At 39.6% G+C, this 26,114-nt stretch overlaps 1 protein-coding gene across 3 annotated transcripts in view; it reads right to left on the bottom strand.

Moving 5' to 3' along the window:
- Window positions 1-26,114, bottom strand: part of LOC124802488 (integrator complex subunit 8) — a 195,740-nt gene that overhangs the window by 157,392 nt on the left and 12,234 nt on the right. For all 3 annotated transcript variants that reach the window (XM_047263298.1, XM_047263299.1, XM_047263300.1), the window contains exons 2-4: window positions 20,438-20,610; window positions 19,029-19,236; window positions 11,001-11,213 (exon numbers count right to left, since the gene is read on the bottom strand). In XM_047263298.1, coding sequence (XP_047119254.1) covers window positions 11,001-11,213; window positions 19,029-19,236; window positions 20,438-20,555 — 539 coding nt within the window. In that variant the 5' untranslated portion in view covers window positions 20,556-20,610. The remainder of the gene's footprint in view (window positions 1-11,000; window positions 11,214-19,028; window positions 19,237-20,437; window positions 20,611-26,114) is intronic.

The following is a 26,114-nucleotide window of genomic DNA, read 5'->3' as shown; positions in this document are numbered from 1 at the left end:
CTCGACGAAAGATTCGTGCCCAAAGACTGGAAAGTTGCACAGGTCACACCCATATTCAAGATAGGTAGTAGGATTAATCCACTAAATTACAGGCCCATATCGTTAATGTTGATATGCAACAGGATTTTAGAACATATATTGTTTTCAAACATCATGAATTACCTCGAAGGAAATGGTCTATTGACACACAGTCAACATGGGCTTAGAAAACATCGTTCCTGTGAAACACAACTAGCTCTTTATTCACATGAAGTGCTGAGTACTAATGACAAGGGATTTCAGATCGATTCCGTATTCCTGGATTTCTGGAAGGCTTTGACACGGTACCACACAAGCAGCTCGTAGTACAATTGCCTGCTTATGGAATATCATCTCAGTTATGTGACTGGATTTGCGATTTCCTGTCAGAGAGGTCACAGTTTGTAGTAAATGATGGAAAATCATTGAGTAAAACAGAAGTGATTTCAGGCATTCCCCAGGACAGTGTTATAGGCCCTTTGCTGTTCCTTATGTATATAAACAATTTGGGAGACAATCTGAGCAGCCGTCTTCGGTTGTTTGCAGATGACACTGTCGTTTATCGACTAATCAACTCATCAGGAGATCAAAACAAAATGCAAAACGATTTAGAAAAATTATCTGAATGGTGCGAAAAGTGGCAGTTGACCCTAAATAACGAGAAGGGTGAGGTCATCCACACGAGTGCTAAAAGGAATTCGTTAAACTTTGGTTACACGGTAAATCAGTCTAACCTAAAAGCCGTAAACTCAACTAAACACCTGTTGTTGTTGTTGTGGTCTTCAGTCCTGAGACTGGTTTGATGCAGCTCTCCATGCTACTCTATCCTGTGCAAGCTTTTTCATCTCCCAGTACCTACTGCAACCTACATCCTTCTGAATCTGCTTAGTGTATTCATCTCTTGGTCTCCCTCTACGATTTTTACACTCCACGCTGCCCTCCAATACTAAATTGGTGATTCCTTGATGCCTCAGAACATGTCCTACCAACCGATCCCTTCTTCTGGTCAAGTTGTACCACAAACTTCTCTTCTCCCCAATCCTATTCAATACTTCCTCATTAGTTATGTGATCTACCCATCTATCTTCAGCATTCTTCTGTAGCACCACATTTCGAAAGCTTCTATTCTCTTCTTGTCCAAACTATTTATCGTCCATGTTTCACTTCCATACATGGCTACACTCCATACAAATACTTTCAGAAATGACTTCCTGACACTTAAATCAATACTGGATGTTAACAAATTTCTCTTCTTCAGAAACGCTTTCCTTGCCATTGCCAGCCTACATTTTATATCCTCTCTACTTCGATCATCATCAGTTATTTTGCTCCCCAAATAGCAAAACTCCTTTACTATTTTAAGTGCCTCATTTCCTAATCTAATTCCCTCAGCATCACCCGACTTAATTAGACTACATTCCATTATCCTTGTTTTGCTTTTGTTGATGTTCATCTTATATCCTCCTTTCAAGACACTGTCCATTCCATTCAACTGCTCTTCCAAGTCCTTTTCTGTCTCTGACAGAATTACAATGTCATCGGCGAACCTCAAAGTTTTAATTTCTTCTCCATGAATTTTAATACCTACTCCGAATTTTTCTTTTGTTTCCTTTACTGCTTGCTCAATATACAGATTGAACAACATCGGGGAGAGGCTACAACCCTGTCTTACTCCCTTCCCAACCACTGCTTCCCTTTCATGTCCCTCGACTCTTATAACTGCCATCTGGTTTCTGTACAAATTGTAAATAGCCTTTCGCTCCCTGTATTTTACCCCTGCCACCTTTAGAATTTGAAAGAGAGTATTCCAGTCAACATTGTCAAAAGCTTTCTCTAAGTCTACAAATGCTAGAAATGTAGGTTTGCCTTTCCTTAATCTTTCTTCTAAGATAAGTCGTAAGGTCAGTATTGCCTCACGTGTTCCAGTGTTTCTACGGAATCCAAACTGATCTTCCCCGAGGTTGGCTTCTACTAGTTTTTCCATTCGTCTGTAAAGAATTCGTGTTAGTATTTTGCAGTTGTGACTTATTAAGCTGATAGTTCGGTAATTTTCACATCTGTCAACACCTGCTTTCTTTGGGATTGGAATTATTATATTCTTCTTGAAGTCTGAGGGTATTTCGCCTGTTTCATACATCTTGCTCACCAGATGGTAGACTTTTGTCAGGACTGGCTCTCCCACTGCCGTCAGTAGTTCCAATGGAATATTGTCTACTCCGGGGGCCTTGTTTCGACTCAGGTCTTTCAGTGCTCTGTCAAACTCTTCACGCAGTATCATATCTCCCATTTCATCTTCATCTACATCCTCTTCCATTTCCATAATATTGTCCTCAAGTACATCGCCCTTGTATAGACCCTCTATATACTCCTTCCACCTTTCTGCTTTCCCTTCTTTGCTTAGAACTGGGTTTCCATCTGAGCTCTTGATATTCATACAAGTCGTTCTCTTATCTCCAAAGGTCTCTTTAATTTTCCTGTAGGCAGTATCTATCTTACCCCTAGTGAGATAAGCCTCTACATCCTTACATTTGTCCGCTAGCCATCCCTGCTTAGCCATTTTGCACTTCCTGTCGATCTCATTTTTGAGACGTTTGTATTCCTTTTTGCCTGCTTCATTTACTGCATTTTTATATTTTCTCCTTTCATCAATTAAATTCAATATTTCTTCTGTTACCCTAGGATTTCTACTAGCCCTCGTCTTTTTACCTACTTGATCCTCTGCTGCCTTCACTACTTCATCCCTCAAAGCTACCCATTCTTCTTCTACTGTATTTATTTCCCCCATTCCTGTCAATTGCTCCCTTATGCTCTCCCTGAATCTCTGTACAACCTCCGGTTCTTTTAGTTTATCCAGGTCCCATCTCCTTAAATTCCCACCTTTTTGCAGTTTCTTCAGTTTTAATCTACAGGTCATAACCAATAGATTGTGGTCAGAGTCCACATCTGCCCCTGGAAATGTCTTACAATTTAAAACCTGGTTCCTAAATCTCTGTCTTACCATTATATAATCTATCTGATACCTTTTAGTATCTCCAGGGTTCTTCCATGTATACAACCTTCTTTCATGATTCTTAAACCAAGTGTTAGTTATGATTATGTTGTGCTCTGTGCAAAATTCTACCAGGCGGCTTCCTCTTTCATTTCTGTCCCCCAATCCATATTCACCTACTATGTTTCCTTCTCTCCCTTTTCCTACACTCGAATTCCAGTCACCCATGACTATTAAATTTTCGTCTCCCTTCACAATCTGAGAAAGTTGGTGATTGGAATTTCATGAGGAGATTCCGTCGCAATGAAAAACGCCTTTCTTTTAATGATTTCCAGCCCAAATCCTGTATCATTTCTGTGACACTCTCTCCCATATTTCGCGATAATACAAAACGTTCCTAAACAGTAGTACAAGTTTATATGCCAACTAGCTCTGCAGACGACTAAACACCTAGGTATTACAATTACGAACAATTTAAATTGGAAAGAACACATAGAAAATGTTGTGGGGAAGGCTAACTAAACGCTGCATTTTATTGGCAGGGCACTTAGAAAATGTAACAGACCTACTAAGGAGACTGCCTACACTACACTTGTCCATCCTCTTTTAGAATACTGCTGCAAGGTGTGGAATCCTTACCAGGTAGGACTGACAGAGTACATCGAAAAAGTTCAAAGAAAGGCAGCACGTTTTGTATTATCGCGAAATATGGGAGAGAGTGTCACAGAAATGATACAGGATTTGGGCTGGAAATCATTAAAAGAAAGGCGTTTTTCATTGCGACGGAATCTCCTCATGAAATTCCAATCACCAACTTTCTCCTCCGAATGCGAAAATATGTTGTTGACACTGACCCACATAGGGCGGAACGATCACCACGATAAAATAAGGGAAATCAGAGCTTGTACAGAAAGATATAGGTGTTCATTCTTTTCGTGCGCTATACGAGACTGGAATAATAGAGAATTGTGAAGGTGGTTCGATGAACCCTCTGCCATGCACTTAAATGTGATTTGCAGAGTACCCATGCAGATGTAGATGTAGACAATGAAGTAATATTCAGCAAAACTCCAGCACTACCGCGTGCTTTTTAGGCAACCAGACAGAATGCATAAAATGCTCTCGTTCTCACGTAACATAGTATTCTGATTACAAACAGGATTAATGAAAATTCCTAACTTTGAAAAAGGTAATTTTTCTGAGTAAGCTACGTGTCATGCAAAGGCATACTGCAGGAATTTCACTGTACTGTTGAATACTGAAGCCACTAAAGGTATTAATTAGTCAGTCGTCTGGTAATCTCTTAGCTCCTTCCTTATCCGAATCCAATAAATACGTTTCATTCCTGGAACTGTCATTTGCTATATTGATAATGAGTTATTCAGCAACAGAATCCACATTTTCCGCTCTCCTTTTATCATGTGCCATTCTATATCCTGCCAGCATTCAGTGGTGACATACAAAAGAGCTGTGTGCATGAGTTCCAGTTCATCTGCCAGCTTAATAGCCTTGTTATTTCTCGTGACAAATCCCTTAACTTGGCTCCAGACCAGTTTTGTTGGGTTCATATTGTAATGTACATTTGGCACCGTACCAAGTTCAGCACCTGTTTGGTGTGTTCAATGCTGTGAAAATGATTGTATTTTCTATTACACTTATCACACTGGTTCGTGTGAGACTACATCTGTGGTATAAAAGAATGGACAAAGTCCAAATAAAGAGTATTTAAAGAATTTATATTTGAAATGAAAACAGGTATTTCATGTGCAATATTTAATTAGAAACAAGAAGATAGGCATCATTCATAAAAAAATGATATGTTTTACAATTACAAGATGTTGGTATTTCGAAGAAAAAAAGGGGGGGAGGGGGGGGGGGAGGACCAAGGTGGGACTTGAACCAGCAATGCATGAACTGCACTAGTTTATAAATCTACAACACTGTCGATTGCACTATACATCAAATGTGTATTTGTATCTAATACAGTCCCTCACAAAACTACAAAGCCGGGTTTTTTTTGTGAATTTTTGAAAAACATTAAGAACAACCTATTTCTTGGCACTTCTTCATCATGCTCCACATGCCTGTTTCACTACAGAGCAGAAAGCAGCCTCTGCCATTTTCATACTGTGTGTAAACAGCGCAACAATCAGATCACAACAGTACAGAGATGGAGACTACATGATTTTTGAAATAAAAACTAAACAGCTTAAGTGTGATTAAAAAAAAGTTGATGATTGTTAATAAATTAGGATATCTTACAGTTTCATTTAATGTAACTTAGTAATAAGATATCTAATACGTAAGTAGGAACTACTTCCAAGAGCGTACCAACACCAGTGGACGTATGCTACAGCTTCTGAACAATCATCATGTTTGTGTTTGTTTACATCAGGTTTATTCTTATGATGAACAGAGTATAGAGATTGTTAGAATATCCACCGTAGATGGCAAATTTGGCAGTTTTTGTCTTATATGTCTAACCATATCTAAAGAAATTTGTCACTGGAAATCATTTTGATTATAATGAAGGGGTAACGGCACCCACAGATGATTATTTAACAGCTCTTCTAGATTTGCTCTTCAGTGATGGACTCTTCTCATTAGAAAATAATGGATGGAGTACACAGACTACACTGAAAACAACTGCGTTAAAATACAGTTATTCATTGTTAGACTCACAACTTTTCATCTTGATATTGTACATATGAAACCATATACAACAGAAGCTGTCAATTATAAGAAAGCACCACAATGAGCAGCTCACATTTCTGACATGTTATTATTAACATGCTTTCCCAGAATACTCTATAACTGCAGTTAAGTCTTCTATTAGGATTAGTAATCAGTAATTTATTTATTCAAGTATCATATTAAAATGATGTCGGATCTGCGAGCTTAATATAATAAAAACATGGGTCATATGAATACTTACATGTGTTTAATGAGGACAGGACTGGCTCTTAAATGTTTACTAGTTTTCAACCTGCCAGGTAACTCAAGAATCTTACACTTTATTCAGTGAACTACCAATTTATTTTGAAGCTGAATGTCTGTTGTTGATGCAGGCATGCAACACTACAGCAACAATTAATATAATTTTGAAAAAGCTTTTATTTATGTTTTAAGCATAAGCACAATTTTCATAACGATAAGACTTACATAGCACAGAACCTCTTTTCATTACACGTCGATATCAGCTTTAAGTTTTATGGAGCCCCTTGTCCGAAACTTGGAAAAAAATAATTAAATAATAAATATTCAAGCTCACACTGTACTTAAGTTTGAATGGGCTGCCATGAAACAAACAGCAGGTGATCAACAATGATCTTGTCATGATTCATGGTTGCTGCCACTATTTTTATTTACTTTTTATTTTTTCTACAGTTCCCTATTGAGGATGGCATAAAATTTTTTATACACATTGTTTCTAAATCATATGCTGAATAATATGGCATAATTCCTATTCCATTTAAATTGAGTTTTCTCAGAATAACTATGAAATACCATGAAAACTGCATTAAATATGAGTTCTAAAAATGCTGCATACAAACCACTTTGAACTTAACAATAATATCTTCATTCTGAATTTTATTTGATAATAGTACTTTGCTTAGTTTCTGAGTTATGAGTCACAGAATTGTGTAATTTTATTAACCTGCAGTAACTTTGACCCATAAAAAGACCCGGAAGCATTTGTTTATCACAGCTCAAGTTTGTAAATAATATTAACTTCACATCAACTTTAGATGACAGAAAATTGAACACCCCCCCCCCCCCCCCACCGCCACCGCCACCGCCACCACCACCACCACCACCACCACCACCACCACCTTCCCAACAAATAACGCAAGGTATCCTGCTGTCCCAAGTGAAATGGAACAGCGCATACTTGCAAAAATTTAGCTTAATGATATTAAAAATGAAATATACCGTACACATTTCATTTAGTATCTGGAAAAACAAAGAAAAATTACTGATAAGAATTGCATTTCAGCAAACAAATCTATTTATTGGCCATGTTGATAAAATTAAAGAAATTTTGGATTGTATGAATGCACACTGACAGTCATTTACCCTGCAGCACACACAAAAATGGAAAAATACGAAGAATAAACAAAAATGGTATACCATATTCGCTCCACCACAAGAGGTTATGCTGGCTTGTGTCAAATTTAAGTACCAAGGTAGAACATTATATACAATACACTCATCCACATGTGCCTGTAGTGGTTAGTCAGTGATCAACATTTCACATGGTCTCCATCTCTTTCTACTGCAACAGTTAATAATATTTAGCCCTTTCATATTTAGTGCTGAAGCTGAGGTCATCCGTTGCCCACTGTCAATGGCATTCAAAGAAAAGCAAATCCAGCACACACTGTACCTTGCCTACAAGATCACCTGACCTCAATCCTACAAATTTTTCTGTCTGGGGTCATCTCCAAGGTGAAGTATGTAGCAGTCCAATAGGTATGGTTGAAAAACAGCAGAATCAAACTGTGCAATTTTGTCAAGATTTACGAGTGATCAAAGCGTGTTTAAAAGAATTCGTCACTCAATGCAAAGACAATCACACTAGAGCATCTACATGGGAAGATTACAAGAAGTACGAATATGCAGTAAACTGTAACATGTATCATGCTAAAGCAGTGTTGTATTCTTTGTTAAGGTAGGCAACCGGCAAAATTTGAATCCACTTGTACAGGACTTAGTCGAAAAGTTTACTTTTAAAATATGTTTGAACAACTTAGGACAATGTTTCATATCGAAGTCAGTGGCAGTATCGAAGTCAGTGGCAGCTCATTACAAAAAATTCGTAATTCTTATGAAAGTGGCTTTTTTGTGGACCTAGGTTTACTGGTACTTTTTTTACTTCTATTACCGTACATTACACTGGTGTTATTTTTTATTATTAATAGTCATACATCCTGAAGTCCCTTAGTACAGTGAACAGTACATCTCTTTGTGTTAGGCCTTGTTTAGAAATATAGCTTCCTAACTGTTGTCCAAGACTGCATTTGCATATCAGTAAAATGAAATGAAATGTGTGTATGGCTTTATTGGTCAGGATATTTGGCCTCTTGGTGCAAGTCTTTATATTTGACACCACTACGGTGATTTGTGCATCGATGATGGAGAAATGATAATGAGGACAACAGATACACCCAGTCCAGAGCAGAGCTAATTCATCCAGGCCGGGATCAAGCCCAAGACCCGTGATCAAGGGTCAGCAACGTTAACCATTTCTAAAGCCTCACACTGATTTCTTCAACATGCTTTTTTCCTTTACCTCCTCTTCTTTTTCCTTGTTCAACTTAATTCTGGAAATTAAATTTCTTCATGCTAAAAATGGAAAAAGACAGACAAAAATGTCCCTTCTTTGTGATTCTGATAATTGCTCTGGTCCAGTAAACACAATCAGCATCCCCGGAGCATCATTGGTCCTCAATGAATTCCAACTTGTATAATTCATCAATGCAAACTAGGAGATAAGATTAAAAACTTTTGGAACCACTCAATATATTTTCTGCTGTATATTTGTCATATGATCCAATGTTGCTGCTGCAGATAAGACTGGTAGTGTAATATGTCCAGAGTAATTGTGGTAATTGCATAGTAAGTGAAATGAGCCATGTACCAAATACACAACCGGTGTTTTGTCTCTGGGATTACATGCCAGTCCAGTTAGAAAATGACATTCAAGTCAACGGTGTTAGGTCTTTTTCCAGTAAATAAAGCCAATTTCTTCCTATCTACAACCAAACTGCATTTTGACCTCAACAAATGAATCTGTGTGTGAGTAGATATCCTTTAACTGACACTTTCTGCAGGGAGTATTTCAATTAAATAATATTACTAGTTCCTAAGATCCCATACAAAATGCATACCATAAGTTGAAGGAGTTTAATAATAAAGATAAGGTGATAAAGTGAGGCAGTATAGTTACAGTATAACGGAAAACAGTATATACTAAAAATAAATTTGTTTCCACATTAGTTTGTTTCCAGGTACATGTCTGTAGTCCCAGTACACACTCAAACCCCCACACAACAGTAGCATAGCAAGCTGTTAGAGGAGGTAAAACAAACCAGCGCAACTCAGTGATAAAGAGGAGTATCATGCAATAATTTATTTTCATTAGCAGTGGTAATGTTGCTGTTGTTTCAGGCCAATTCAGATGGCTAAAGAAGGCATTTAGATCTGCTGGAGACAGATACAACTTTTTCTGCTGTTGCCAAAAATTAACTACAGCACAATACTGCACTTTATAACTGGGCTGCATCAGATTTTTCTGGTCCCACTAACAGTGTGCTACAGGACTATGGTGGTGAGGGGTTCAGTAGTTACCAGGACGGCAAACAAATACCGGCAAACAAAAAAGAGTCAGTTTATTTATTCGAGTTGATCGTTAAAAATTTACAACTACCCCTTTGCAGAAGTCTGTGCTCTGTTCACACCTGATAAAGGGAGACCATGTAATGGCTTCTGCAGATGGCCATTTGAAGTACTGTACATGCTCTGTTTTGCTGCTGCTGCTCCTCCTCCTCCTCCTCCTCTCTGCAATAAGAGCAGCTATAGCCTGTCTGTAAGATGAAGAGCTAGCAATGCTTGTGGTGAAAGATACAGACTTTTCTGAGAGAACACTATAACTGTTTATCTACAGGCACATCAAGAATCAGTTTCTTATGTAGCAGCCCATGGCAGGTAACATAAATTCTATTCAATGTGCAGAAGAGTTTCAAAAATATTGCACAATGAAAAGCTTTGTTTTGCAATGCTTATGTGACTATATCTCTTTGTTTTATTGTGTACTCTAACTGTCGGTCAATAGCTTAACTGTTTGCACAAAGAGACTTGTGCTATTCTCTGTGGCGTGCTTGCCATCTGGGCGACAGCAATTTAAATAATAGTGCATGGAGATGTCCTTTGCCCGCATTACAGAGTGCAAAGTGTTAAAGTAAGATTCCATACCCAAGTCAGCAATATGGATACAAAATTGCTATCATGACAAGATATATGTGTAAGTAAGTGAATAAGACTGGACAAGGTGTAAAACATGAATCCTGGTTTTTCTGATCGAAAAATAGCGACCTCTGATGTTTCACATCAACAGAAAAAGATTTGACAGGAAAATAGCAGCTTATGATGTTCCAGAGCAACAGAAAAGTAATTGGCATGAAAATCGCAACATCCACCATGCAAACTGAGCAGAAATTATCTCCGAGGCAATAATCACAGACCCTGCGAAATCATCTGGAAAGAACTGAATGCAAATATCTATGTCATCTAAAGCTGGAGGATTTAGTAACTAATTTCTGTATTCCATTCATCTACAGCTGTATTCCATAGAAGTTCCCTGGGCGTGTCCAAGTAATGCACTGCTACTAATTTAAAATGTGCATTGTAGGATGACTGGTATAAGTTTGTGAAACAGTCTGTACATACACTTGGCTCACAGCTGGGTAGAGATGATGTGGACTTGCCTGCTTGCTCTTAAGTTTGCCTACGAACTATACTTCATCAACTTACTTGTTCTCACGAAGCTAAGCTTATATTGTTCCCTTCCTCCCATGAAAGAACAATCCTCAGCAGTAATGAGACTCTAATGCAGGTCATTCGCAAGGCAGTTAAACTCACTGATTGATCAGCTAGAGAGGCAGAGAGCTTTACCGAATGTAAACATGAAATATTCGGGTTGTGAATAGAAGATTGATATTATCTTTGATTCATCAATGCTCAAATCAATACAGACCAAGAACAGTCAATCCAATATGACAAACAGAAGCTTTGATTTCCAAAGAGGAGACCATAACAGGACAGAATTTATGTGAGAAACAATGCTGTGAAATTTGTCCTCCCTTGCTTTCACCTGAACAACAAATTCACACCCAGCATCCAACCTTGAAAAATAGATACTAGTTTTACATTTGATTTAAGCAACAGAGTAAATGATCCACGAAGGAGGGGGAAATGACATATGCTTACTTACATTGATGAAGAGTTCTGACGATTCTGTTTTGGTGACACGTGGTTATGCACTATTGCTCTCAGCACCCATCTGTTATACAGAGCTACAGCAAATACTAAATGAGATGGTCCTGCTGTCACAGCTGCCTCTGACATGCTGTTCACATCAAAATCCTTTTCTTGTGCCAGATACTGTAAGTCATGGAGAAGTGTAACTTGCATGGGCAATGGTAGCCTGCAAACAAAAAAACAAAAACTGAAGACAGTTGCTGACAGCTAGGCAAAAAGATTATTAACATTAGGCAGCAATCAGTTTCAAAATTAGTATCAGAAATAAAACTAGGTGTTTTCCTATTGGAGAGGTACAGCCTTTCCTCTGTCCTACCGAGAAATGTCTCAGTCTGCCAAACAACACTCAACCAACACAAGACATGTTGCCTGGTGTGAGAAGCCACTGTTAAGTAAAATTAAAAAAAAAGGAGCACTAACAGGGTGTCAAGCCTTGATCCTTGATCCAGTTTCTTGAGACTGTCAACAAGCCAGATGAAGTGACTTCTAATGTACAAAACTGAACTGAGCTCTCTTCATAACTGTAGAATGCTGACACGGATTCACTCACAGACATTGCAGGATCAGAAGAAAAGTTCTCCATCACTGACTTCACAGATTGAAAGTGCTTACTGTAGAAAATCACAGCTTAGATCCTATTGCCCACCTTGTTATCACTGGCTCCAGAGGCAGAAGTAGATCAGGTAGCAGCAGCTACCTGGTGCTGGATATTTTAAGAAAACCTTCTTCATTGCTGATATCTGAGTACAGTATTTACTTCTGTGAACTGATGTCTACTTGTCTCTGCCACTTGTTGCAACGCATAAGCCGTATATGTCATTTGCACTGAGTTTGGATACAATATATTAAATGATTTTCCCACTTTCAACACGAATGGATCTGTGTACATCAACAGAACCTTCTTTTCTTTTATGTCACCGGTCATAGTATCTTAGTCCATCATTAATGAATTTAGCAACTGTTGAACTATTTGTTGCCCCCAAAAGTTTATAATAAATTAATTAAGTTTTAGATGCAGCCTCAGTGTCCAACTTGCCCACAATTAGATTAGCCATAAAACAGCCTACAGTATCCATCACCTCATCAGCAGAAATCCATACAGCTGCTTTGCCAATTACAATCCTGATTTTTTCCAATATCTCAAAACAGCAAGAATCCAGGTAATTCTTCCTGAGAGTGGACTAGTCGGGAATGTTGCAGTTACAGTATTTCTTTAAGAAAGTTTAAATGCATGTAGCTGAAGTTTGTTCCAGTGAATGGTCCCTGGAGTTAAGGAAAACACATTTCTTTGTAAAATTCACTATTAGATTATCCAGGATTGTAGGCTGACCGTGCAACTATGTAAGCAAAGCATCTTTCTTTGAAGAAATCTGTTATTTACTCCTAAGGTGTAGATTGGTTTGAAAATGTTCAATTTGAGATACATTGTACATCCTATATGTTTACGACCTCCAGGTGTTCATACAGGAGCTTTCGTGCACTTTACAGTGAGTTAAGTTTCGTAAATGCAGTAACTAACCAACTGATAAATTTTTGCTAGTAGAATTTCTTTTATACAAGCTGTTTGCGAAAAGCATTCTGCAAATGGAAAGGAACAAAAACGTATTAAACTTCCTAAGCCGGAAATATAGCGAGGTATGGTGTCTATGATAATCAAGACCCGCTGTATCATAAGGAGGCACAATGGCACTCACTTATTTCTGAATAAACATACATAGAACTTTATATGTGTGATTTTCAGTTTGTATATGTAGCACCTTAACTGGAACAAGATCATGTTTGATTTGATCACATCTTTTGCTTTACTTCAGTATGCTTGGAAAGAGAAACTAGTTGTAGTCGGCAAGAAAGTTTGCTCACAAATAAACAAACAAATTGTTTATTTCTTATTTCCAGTGAGGTCAAGTTGCCTCCTACATTACTATGTCAATTGAGTGAATTACTTCCTGTATTATTGACAGAAGCTTGTCAAAATAATTGCACCCATTCTCACAAAGTTCCAAAATTGCTATGGATATTTGGGTCTTCCTTCTTTAACATGGAATATGTGCCCTTGCATCCGTTCCTTCTTTCCAGGGCCGAACCCAACAATTTCTGACTTTTTGTCGTCATCATCATTCTTCCATAATCCTGAGGGTTAAAGACACTGCCAGGGCAATACTTCCAAAAAAATTTGGAGTACGAATTAAAATCCATGGAGAAGAAATAAAAACCTTGCAAGGTTTGCAGACAACATTATAATTCTGTCAGAGACAGCAAAAAGGATGTTGCAGGACGAACATCAACAAAAGCAAAATGAGAACAATGGAATGTAGTTGAATTAAGTCACGTGGTGTTGAGGGCATTAGATTAGGAAATGAGACACTTAAATTGGTAGACGAGTTTTGCTATTTGGGAAGCAAAATAAACTGATGATGGTCGAAGTAGAGAGGGTGTAAAATGTAGACTGGAAATGACAAGAAACGTGTTTCTAAAAAAGGGAAATTTGTTGACATCAGTATTGATTTAAGTTTCAAGAAGACATTTCTGAAAGTATTTGTATGAAGCATTGCCATATATAGCAGTGATACATAGACGATAAATAGTTACGACAAGAAGAGAATAGAAGCTTTTGAAATGTGGTGCTACAGAAGAACGCTGAAGATTAGATGGGTAGTTCACGTAACTAATGAGAAGGCACTGATCAGAATTGGAGAGAAGAGGAATTTGTGGAACAACTTAACTAGAAGAAGGGATTGGTTGGTAGGATACGTTCTGAGGCATCAAGGGATCACCAATTTAGTACTGGAGGGAATCGTGGAGGGTAAAAATCATAGAGGGTGACCAAGGGATAAATACACTACACAGATTCAGAAGGATGTAGGTTGCAGCAGTTACTCGGAGATTAAGAGGCTTGCACAGGATAGAGTAGCATGGAGAGCTGCATCAAACCAGTCTCTGGACTAAAGACCACAACAACAGGAAGGTCCTCTATATGGCCCATAAACAGGTTGTTAAGGAGGGCGCCATGTGGGTGCCCATGGCTGTGAAATGGATTTGTTTTTATACCTTCCCTTCAAAGGAGAAGTAGTTGTGAGTAAGGATAAAGTTAGAAGGTTTATAGTAGAGGAGTCAGTTAATTGGTAGAGGCCTTCTGTCAGGAAGCCACTGCGATTCGTGACAGAAGTTGTGGAACATTTGCCTGCAGGTAGGATGATTAAGTCATCATCTTACTGACTTTATCCTAACCTAAAACTACTGTTCCTTTGAAGGGAGGGTATGCTGTGTCTCTCACCAAGGACTTCACTGACAGGCACTATCCTTCAGACCTAGTCTGCTTCCTATCTCCCATGCCATTTCCCATCACACCCTTCAACCTCCCACTACCCCCCTACAACCAGCCACAAATGAGTGTCTCCTTCGTCACCCAGTACTACCCAGATGGGAACAACTGAACCACATTCTTTGCCAGGGCTTTGATTACCTATCGCCATGTCCTAAAAGGGGGACATCGTACACAGGATACTTCCCACCCCTCCAAAAGAGGTGTTCTGGTGTTCTGTCACCCACCCAACCTCCACAGCATCCTAGTCCATCCATATGCCACTCCCAATCCCAAACCGTTGCCACATTGATCATATGCCTGTGGATGACCCAAGTGCAAGAGCTGCACAATCCACCCACCCAGCACATCCTATTTAAGCCTTTCACGGGTTTATCCTACCCTGTCAGGGACCAGGCCATCTGTGAAAGCAGCCATGTTGTTTACTAGCTCTGCTGAAATCATTGCTGTCCAACAGGATGAACGGCCATAGTCAAACTGTGACCAAGAGCAAAGTAGGCCACACTGTGGCACAACATGCAACTGAACATAACATGCTTGCTTTCAATGGTTGCTTCACTACCCGAGCCATCTGGATCCTCCCCCGCTCCACCAGCTTTTCTGAACTGCACAGATGAGAGTTATCCTTACCACACATTCTCCATTCCCGTAATTATCCTGGCTTCAGGTTACAGTAATATCTGTCCCCACACCCTCCACCCAACAGTTTCTACTCCCTCTGCCTTATCACCTTCTCACCATTCTCATCTCCCACCCTCTTTGTTTGCTGCCCTCTGCCAATGGACCCACCTATCTTTCACCGTTCCTCTCCTTTTTCACTCCTTTGTTTCCACATCTCCCTGCCCCACAACCTCCTGACACTGCACCTATTGGAATTCTAGTCCCTGCACACACTGCCAGACAATGTGCATCTCTCTTCCCACCCCTACACTAATATCTCTTCCTCATCCCTGCCCCCTGCAGATTTCTGCTTGCATCCCACATGATACTTGCATTCTGGCCCGAGATGCTGGAGTTGGTGGTCATGTGTGCATGAGGTGTGTATGAATGGTGTGCGTTTCTCTTTTGCTGATGAAGTCTGTGGTCGAAAACTTTATATACAAGTCTTTTAATTGTGCCTGTCTGCAACTCAATGAGTCTTCTTTGTGGTAAGTAGCAGTCTATCTATTCCTACATTGTTGATATTACTACCTGGAGTTCCCATTGTTTTAGTTTTAGTGATGAAATCTTCTCAAGCCTCCAGCTGAGTGATTGCACTGAAATTCCACGATGTCTCGAAAAGTGTCATTCTCATCTCTTCTGGCGAAGGGCCCAGATTGTACAGGCATCCCATATACATACCCAGAGTGGTGGCTGTCATTCCACCATGCCTTCCCCAAGGAACAGGGTTCAGCAATATCAAGGTCATCTTTCGACCACCATGTAAAACGAAAGATATTTTTGGCTTAATAAAGAACAAATTACAATAGCGAATGTCCGGCACATATAGCATCATTTGAGAGTGTGACCACCAGTACATCGATTAAACACAGCCCTCCCAATGCATAAATATTGTAGTAATGTGAATTATTGACCCATAATTGTCAAAATTGTTTTTATCTCATCTCTTGCATACCAAGATAAAAATAATGGCTTTCAAGAGGTCAGGGATTGCTGCATGCAAAGCATGAGATGCATACATCTAGGGCATTAAGGTACATCATTGGCAGAACACACTCTGAATTAAGGACATTTGTTCAGATTTGAGGAAAGAAAAATTTTGTATTTGGCTATTGGCTTTTGGAAGAGCATCACTAAAGAATCAACTGAGATAATGCTCCATGACAATCTTGTTAACAGTGACAAGGTGAGCAACTAACTTTGGCTCAGAACCCTGCACTAGCTGCTATATGCCAAGAATCAGAGATGGCTGTGATTCAGGTATACTTTGCCAGGGGATGATGAGAGTGATACTCACAACCACCATGACAGAAGTTCAACAAGATTTCATTAGTATTACATGTTGTAAAGTCTAGATTCAAGCCTAAGTTTTATTGATGATGCTGTTATGTTTGCCTCTAGTGCAAATAAACTTCAACAACTAATGGAGGAACTTAATACAGCATGATTGAAAGAAGTCTGTCGAAGTCAGGTACAATAAGGCTAAAATTATATAGAACTAATGTATCGCACTTCATGGGCAAATTACTTAGAGTGATACATGGAAATACATTAGATGCGCTGAAGAAAATGGTCAACAGGAAGTAGTGGTATTGAGAAGTTTCGCAATTGAACAGAAGAAGCCTACAACCAAACAAGGGAGTGGAAATTAAGTTCTTGTCTTCAACATAACTGTAGAATTGTGCTCTAATGCAACATTTGAGAAAGCATAAATAATGTAGAATTGTGAGTTATTGACCAACAATTGTCAAAATTGTTTTTGTCTCAGCTATTGTGCAACAATACAAAAAATAGTGGCTTTTGAGAGGTCAGGGAGTTTTCCAACATCAAATGTTTGGTTGTTATATCTGACTAACTCAACGGTGCATTCTGCACTATTTGGAGTTATGGGTGCCTAAAGGTTTAATGTCGGCAGTTAGCCCTGGCCAAGGACAATAAATTACGCATTCACACCTTCGCAAGCGACCACCGTGAACAGTCTCCAACCATTCACTTTGTCTTAAGCTTATGGCTCAAGCATGACAGCACTGCAAAATACAAAACTGTTTCGTATGGAGAAGAATAAAAATGTGTTTTGAAATGTATATGTCTCATTGGTTGTAAATAACACAGGTTTTACTAATAACATTTGCTGTTCATTACAAACCAAATGTATCTGAACAAATGTACAGTACAGGTAAATTCCTGGTCATCTGCAAACATATAAAATAAACATTTCTCTCAAGGATATGAATGAACATTAATCACTCAGCTGGCAAGTACATACAAGAAACCCAGTTCTGAAAATAAAACCCAGGAGAATAATGATGCTGCACTTCCTACACAATTCACTGAAAACAACATATGGATAGAAAAGGCTGTGACCATTCTACACACATCACAAAAAGTTTTGCATCACCTCAGTTCAGAGAGTTCTGGAACCTGTACAGAAAACTGGAACACAAATCAACATAAACATCATTTCTGCCCTTTTTATTGCTCATAAAAACCAGACACTGGATGTTGTACCATGATACAGCAACACCTTCAGTGGTGGTGGTCCAGATTGCTGTACACACTGGAACCTCTAATACACAGTAGCACGTCCTCTTGCATTGATGCATGCTTGTATTCGTCGTGGCATACTATCCACAAGTTCATCAAGGCATTGTTGGTCCAGATTGTCCCATTACTAAACGACGATTCATTAGGGAACCTCCACCTTGCTGCACTTGCTGGACAGTGCGTGTAAGATGTTCAGCCTGACCAGGTTGCCTCCAAACATATCTCAGATGATTGTCTGGTTGAAGGCATATGCGACACTCGTTGATGATGAGAACGTGATGCCAATCCTGAGCGGTCTATTCGGCATGTTATTGAGCCCATCTGTAGTGCACTGCATAGTGTCGTGGTTGCAAAGATGGACCTCGCCATGGACACTGGAAGTGAAGTTGTGCATCATGGAACCTAATGCGCACAGTTTGAGTTGCAACACAATGTCCTGTGGCTGCGCAAAAATCATTATTCAACATGGTGGCATTGCTGTCAGGGTTCCTCTGAGCCATAATCCGTAGGCAGCAGCCATCCACTGCAGTAGTAGCCTTTGGGCGGCCTGAGCGAGCCATGTCATCGACAGTTCCTGTCTCTCTGTATATCCTCCATGTCCAAACAACATTGCTTTGTTTCATTCCGAGGCACCTGGACAATTTCCTTGTTGAGATCACTTCCTGGCACAAAATAACAATGCGGTTGTGACTGAACCATGGTATTGACCATCTAGGCATGGTTGAACTACAGACAACACAAGCCGTGTACCTCCTTCCTGGTGGAATGACTGGAACTGATCAGCTTTTAGACCCCCTCTGTCTAATAGGTGCTGCTCATGCATGGTTGTTTACATCTTTGGGCAGGTTTAGTGACATCTCTGAACAGTCAAAGGGACTGTGTCTGTAATACAATATCCACAGTCAACGACTACCTTCAGGAATTCTGGTAACAAGGTTGATGCAAAACTTTTTTTGATGTGTGTATGTATGTGAGAATATTAGAAAATCATAGCTTAAGATGGATTGTTTGAAATCTGATACTAAATATTTTAATGGGCTTTGTGATCCCAAAATGCTAAATAACAACCTGTTAAACAAAAGTGTGTTGACTTTTCCGATATTTTGAGGATCCTCACACCTGAACCAGAGCCCTCATCAAAGGAAATAGAACTCAGGCTACTGGGACAGTAGTAAGTCACATTACTCATCACTACTGATCATAAAAATAAAACTCTACAAAATTATTTCTCAGTATTTCATGGCTACTGAGTATATTGTATCTTCCACATTTAGTTTCATTAGTGTAAGTAAGAAAGAAATCTCCAGCTAAGACTACAACGAGATTGTCAGACTTTTTTAATCCGTTTAGGAGGCAGTCACAAAATCCATTTCTGTGCATTTTTACTGTTTGACATCTTCATTTCAGACCTTGTTAAGAAGCAAAGTAATATCAAATAAAAAAATAATTACTTACTTGTTCTCCAATATATCAAGGTCCCATTTAAGATATGCTGCTATCTTTAATGACAATATTTTCAAAGCCAAGTTCTTGAGGCTTCTCTTCCCAACGCCATCATCTGGCTTGACCATATCACTTTCTGAATCAGTGGCTTTGGTTTCTTGATCCTTTTGCTCATTATGAATTGACAAGAACTTGATGATAAGATCTGTTGGAGATGGATCTGAAAAACATTTACTTACAAAAGTCTCCTCTGTATTTCCCCAAATACGTAGAAAGTGTATTATGAGGCATGTTTTTTAAGTAACTACCGTTTTGAAATTTAAAAAATACATGCTAAGATATCTCAATAATTTTACTTTTACATGAAAGCCTGTACCTTAATCTACTTTTCTACATAATTTCTGTCAATATTGAGGCACTTGTCATAACACTGTACCAGTTTTTGAACACCCTCCTCATAGAAGCCTGACTTGTTAACCACTGCATCACCACTGTTTTGACTTCATCATCGTCTTGAAGACGCTGACCGGCCAGGTGTTTCTTCAAGTGCAGGAACAGATGGTAGGCACTGAGCGCAAGATCGGGGCTGTACACAGGATGATCTAGAGTTTCCCATCGAAAAGATGTGATGAGATCTTTGGTCTGATTCACCACATGCGGACAGGCATTGTATTGCAGCAAAACAATGCCCTTTCTCAACTTCCATGGACTGTTGCTTTGATTCTGGTGTGATGTAGGCCACCCATGTTTCATTGCCCGTAACAATTTGGCTTAAGAAATTATCACCGTTGTTGTGGTGCCACTCGAGACAAGTCAATGCACTGTCTAAACGTTTGGTTTTGTGCACATCCATCAACATTTTCGGTACCCAACGTGTGCACAATTTTTGGTAATTCATGTTCTCGGTCACAATGCCATACAAAACACTACGAGAAACATTAGGAAAGTCATCCCACAAGGAGGAAATCGTAAAGCGTCTGTTTTCTCTCACTTTATTGTCCACTTCCTGCTCGATACTTTCATTAACGACCGAAGGACACCCACTCCGTTGTTCATCATGCACATTTGTGTGGCCGTCTTTAAATGCCGTCACCCACTTTCTTACCATTCCATCACTCATAATGTTTTCTCCGTAAACTGAACAGATCTCACGATAAATATTGATTGCTTTTAGGCCTTTAGCACTAAGAAATCTTATAACAGCCCGTACTTCACAGTTGGCGGGACTCACAATTATCAGAAGCATCTTAAACACTCAGTACACAATGTAAAAAAGGAATAATCAGACTGTAATGGTGTCAGTGTGTAGATTAAAGTACAGGCTTTCATGCAAAAATAAAATTATTGAGATATCTTAGCACATCTTTTTTGAATTTCAAAACAGTACTTACTTAAAAAACACTCCTCGTATAAATACATACCAGGATTGCTTTTCTGAAGATGTTCTTCTAGCAACTCTGGTTTTAGTAGGAACTCAAACCACAATATTGTGTCTGGAGATATGGGCACAGTTCCTGGTCGCAATAAATCAACATCCATTTCGAACGGATAGATACTTGCATGGATCCTGCTGTCAGCCAACCCTTTTTAATAACTGAAACATTCAAGTGACAACAATCAAAGGAGTGAAAATGTTTGGTAACTACATTGATAAACTCTAAACATTATGAAATCCAAGGAATATGTGATATGCATTCCACTCAACAATATGGAAGGTTTGAACAGTGCTGTTACAGAAGAATTTATTTTGTGGTGACATATCATTCGTCACACATCAATAATAAAACTGAGTGATATAGAATTTGTTTTGATTTGAAAATTGCAGTTTGGTTCATGACTCCCGGACAACAATATGTGTTTTGTACATATCTCTTATGTAGTGTTATTTTAATAGAGTACTCTTGTGTTTTTAACGTTTATCCATCTTTTGTAGTAGGGTAAAGTGAGTGAGTACACATGTGACCTCAAATTATAGAAATAATTTCTTCCATGTTGCATGACTTAACACACCACTACAACAATGGAAGTACAACAATCACTACATATAAACAAGATGATCAGTATTAATACAGCCGCAACATCCAAATTTTGCCGGTGACTTCATCACAAATGCACAATTCAACTACATCATCAATAACTCCAGCAACTCCAATACAGATACCAGTTTTGTGGACAACTTTTCCAACAGAATGTTTCATTTGAGAGCAGTGCATTTTTCAGCAATGCCACAGACAAATTAGACCTTACCTTTACTAACATGGATCAAGACTTAGTATCGTTGCCCATCTCCAAGCAATCATATCAGAACTTTAAAGGTACAGTAATAAAGTACCTGTCAGTACCTAAGGAACAGCATTTCCAATGCATCCTACATGAAAAGGCCATCGGAAATCGAAGACCATGAGAATTGTTATGGCACCTATGTAATTTGGTGGGTCAGGAAACGCAATAGGCCCTACACAACATGTGGTTCTATCACCTGCCATCTACAATAAGTATGGTTTTGATGGTACGTGGCAATTTATCATTATTACTTTAGCAGAAAGGTGGACACAATTGTTCATTTTTCCCCTATGGCACTTACTCAAATGTGTTACAACAAACGTAGTGCCAGACACCGATTCATGGCAATGTTACAGAGTGAAAGGAAAACATCAGAACCTCGGATTGATGCCACCCAAGCTGAGGCAGATTGGGAAAAACATAAACTTCTCTTCATCTTAAGAGACCTACAGTACTGTTTCAGTATCCTAGAAGAAGAAATTACTGTCAACTGCAGTGCAAATGATGTTCCGTCTCCTCAACAGCACAGCCACAAGACAGAAGTCAACACAGTCACACTTCTGCATGGTGCTGGCATGACATTAAGCGAAAGGAGATCTTCGTTCTGGCATTCCAAATCACCTTAGGGTGTGACCCTGAAAAACATCAACAAAGCCCATACATTTCTGGGACTCAATGTGAAAATACGTTCCAAGTTGCTCATGGTCTGTCCCAGCTGAAGTTCACGCTTCTGCAAGCATTGTTTTTCAACGCTTTACATGGCCATGAGATGACAAACAGTGCTGCCTGCTGGCAAAAGGTTGTTTACATTGTCAACAAATCGATGTTGGTTGGCTCACTTTCAGACCTATTGGCAATATAGTTATCACAACAATATTTAAGCATGTGCACTTGGACATTGTAACCCACTTTCCTACTCTAACAGGTACCAATAATTGTTAGCAATAATAGGCTGATCTACTCATTGGCTCGAAGCTACATCATTCATCAAAATTTCAGCAGAAACAGCAGCTCAAGTATTCATAAAATGGCTCTGAGCACTATGCGACTTAACTGCTGAGGTCATCAGTCCCCTAAAACTTAGAACTACTTAAACCTAACTAACCTAAGGACATCACACACATCCGTGCCCGAGGCAGGATTCGAACCTGCGACCGTAGCAGTCGCGCGGTCCCAGACTGTAGCGCCTAGAACCGCTCGACCACCCCGGACAGCAAATATTCATCCCCACACAGATCACAAGATTCACGGTTCCAGCCACAGAGACCACAGATTGTGGCCAACAATCTGAGTGCTTGCTTTTTACTGATCTCACAAAACTATGTCCACTCTGAAATTACAAGCTACCACCAAGAGCACCAAAATGGTTGAACGACTCCACAGAACACTCAAAGTAGTGCTCTTGTGCCACAGGAGTACATGGAGTGAAGTACTGCCTGTCATACTATGGGGTTTAAGAATGACTGTAAAAACAGGCACTGACCTGGCCCAAAGCCAATCTACAAACAACAAATACCCGTTCCCGCACATCTCATATAGAGCACCAAGAAGTAACAACAGCCTCAATCCACATACTGCAACAGTTATCACAGACACTGCAGCACACAACCCAGTGACACATTCCAGCAGCACCAGCCTGCCATGGCATCAAGCAAATATTTTTTCACAAGGACCTTAAGAATTGTTTGCACATTTGGTTGTGTGTTGGCGTAGTCAAGTCGGTGTTGTTTCCCATTACACTAGGCCGTATCAGATATTACACTGCTGTTTGCACACCTTCATAATACTTCAAAACAGTGAAGCCACAACAGTCTCGGTACAGAGAGTGAAGCCTGCTTACGTCACAAGCAAACAGCTTCAGAGATGCCCCACACAGCCTCCACAATACAAAACCCACCGGCAAGCATCTCTTTGAGAACAGCACCCCCACAGCTTCAGTGAATGAAGAGGCTAATGATACAGTTGGATCAGCAATACCTGTGGGATGCGACTCACTGATACTCAAAGCTCCACCTCCACCGGGTTTTATTTCTCATGCAGGTTGAAAAATTAAGCATACTATATCGTGTATAACAAGCACTCCACTCTTTAGCCCAGCATGGACATATTTCCGATGGACACACCCAGAGGAACCTCCACCAGCATCACACCACCTCTAGCATCATCGTCGCCACCCCTGGCAGCCACCTACCCCAACAAAGTTCCAACTACAGTGTTGGAATCTTCCAGAGTCCTGCTAACTAGAGTACTGCGGCAAGTATGCGCCAAATTCCCTTCAATTCCCAGCGGACCCAGATTCCACAAGCAGACTCTTCAGTCAGCAATAATGACGTGGCTCAACTGCTATCCTGCATTCACAGAAAACCAGAACTCTTCCCTTGACAGAATCACACAGTTGGTCACTCACCATTCCACACTCAAAAACAGGGGGGGTTACTGCAGCAATATATCTTTCATCACACACTGACAGTGAGAGAAGTTGAGGTAAGTGATAAGAGTGTGCTTCGATCTGACAACTGCAGTTTGGTTCATGACTGTGTGACAACAACATGCAAAATCCAGGATGAAATGTAACAATATTATGAGAAGGTAAGTTGCTACTCATCATATAGGGGAATGCTGAGTCAAGACTAACAATTATAGCTTTCGGCTGTTAAGGCCTTCGTCAATAACACACACACACACACACACACACACACACACACACACACACACATGACTGCAGTCTCAGGCAACTGAAACCACACTTTGAGGAGCAGCACCAGTGTATGATGGGAGTGGCAAGTAGGGGGAGGGGGGGGGGGGGGGGGTAAGGAGGAGGCTGAAGTGGGAAAGGGGAGGATAGTATGGTGGTGGTGGTGGTGGTGGTGGTCAGTGAAGTGCTGCAGGTTAGACTGAGGGCTGGGGAGAGGTGGGGATGGGAGAAGGGTGGGGGCAGGGGGGCGGGGGGGGGCGGGGGCGGGGGGGGGGGGGGTAGTGGGTTGAAGTAGCGGAAAAGGAGAGAGCAACATGTGTTTTGCATCTATGTCCCGTGTAGTGTTATTTCAATAAAGTCTTTCATAATGTTACTGTTTATCCATCTTTTGTAGTAAGGTAAAGTGAGTAACTAAATCTTAAACTACACTTGACTCAAAAGTTTCTATTTAAAAAGAAAATGGAGAAAGTAAGTTGCTGAATCAGTTATTTGTCTGAAAACTAGATTCCACAGTTTTGTAATAAGTTTTTCTAAAGGCAACTGCCATATTTTATTATGCAGCAGGGTAATTTAATAATTCTCTGAAGTCAGAGAGTTTATTATTGTTGTCTATCTTAACATGATATCCAATGCCAAAAAATCTAACAGAGGGAACAACTATTTTCTGTGTAGCCCGTTTTGAAGCAGAATAACTTTAATATTCAGCTAACACACAAGTTAAGTGGATTAAACAAGCACCAAAATTACGTGCTCCTCTGTGTACTATCATCTGAGGAAATCCCCATTTACAAATTTTGAATTATTCACTAAATAAGATGGGTGTTACATTTATGTGACTCACTCTGTACAGAAGGACTGTACAGAGATAAGGAATTTTAAAGTAATATTACAGAAAGGAAAGAGGAAGTGAAAAAAGATGAGGTGGGAGATGTGATACCATGAGAACAATTTGACAGAGCACTGAATCTCCTAGTCAAAAAAAGGCACCTGGTATAGATGACATTCCCTCAGAATTGTTGAGATCCTTGAGAGAATCACCCATAACAAAACTATTGCACCTGGTATATAAGATATGAGGAATAAGCAGAGTCCACATAGACTTCAAGGAGAATCTAATAGCTCCTATTCCAAAGATCACATGTGCTGAAAAGTGTGAATATTACAGAACCATCAGTTTAATTAGCCACGACTGCAAAATAATAACACACATTATTTACAGAAGAATGGAAAGTTTGGTAGAAGCCGAACTCTGTGAAGATTATTTTGGATCTCAGAGATAAATAGGAATACGTGAGGCAATACTGATGACAACTTAACTTAGAAGACAGAATGAAGAAAAGCAAACCTACATTTACAGCATTTATGGATTTAGAGAAAACTTTTGACAGTGTTGGCTGGAACACATTCTATCAAATTCTGAAAGTAATAGGGACAAAACATAGAGAGCAAAAGGTTATCTGCAACTTGGATAGAAACAAGACTGCAGTAGTGCAGAAGAAAGTGAGACTAGTCGTAACCATCTGACGTTATTCAATCCGTACAACACTGAGCAAGCAGTAAAGAAAACCAAGAAGAAACCTGGAAGGATAAATAAAGTTCATGATGGGGGGGGGGGGGAAAAAAAAACTTTAAGGTTTGTCGATAAAACTGATACCCTGTAAATTGTAACTTATTCATGTGATACTGAGGGAATTAGATCAGCAAATGAGACCTAAAAAGTAGCAGGCGAGTTTTGCTGTTTGGGCGGCGAGGTAACTGACAACACCCAAATTCAAGGACATATTAAATGCAGACTGGTAATAGCATGAGAAGCTTTCTGAAAATAAATGCACAAATTTTTTAACACTGAATATAAATTTAAGTATTTGTCTGGAGCACAACCTTACATGGAAGTGAAACATAGGTGATAAGCAGTAGAGACAAGAAGAAAATATAAAATTCTGAAATGTATTGCTGTAGAAGAATGCTGAAAATTGGGTACATAGACTGAATAATTAGTGAAGAGGTAGTAAATCAAACTGGGGACAAAAAACTTTATAGTATAACTTGGTTAAAATAAGGGCTTGGCAGATAGGACACACCACGTGGCATCAAGGACTAGTCAGTTTGGTTATGAGAGG

The sequence above is a fragment of the Schistocerca piceifrons genome, chromosome 6, assembly GCF_021461385.2.
Source record: "Schistocerca piceifrons isolate TAMUIC-IGC-003096 chromosome 6, iqSchPice1.1, whole genome shotgun sequence".
Lineage (NCBI taxonomy): Eukaryota > Metazoa > Arthropoda > Insecta > Orthoptera > Acrididae > Schistocerca > Schistocerca piceifrons.
Note: the sequence above shows the minus strand (reverse complement) of the source record. Positions and strands in the feature narration are given on the sequence as shown.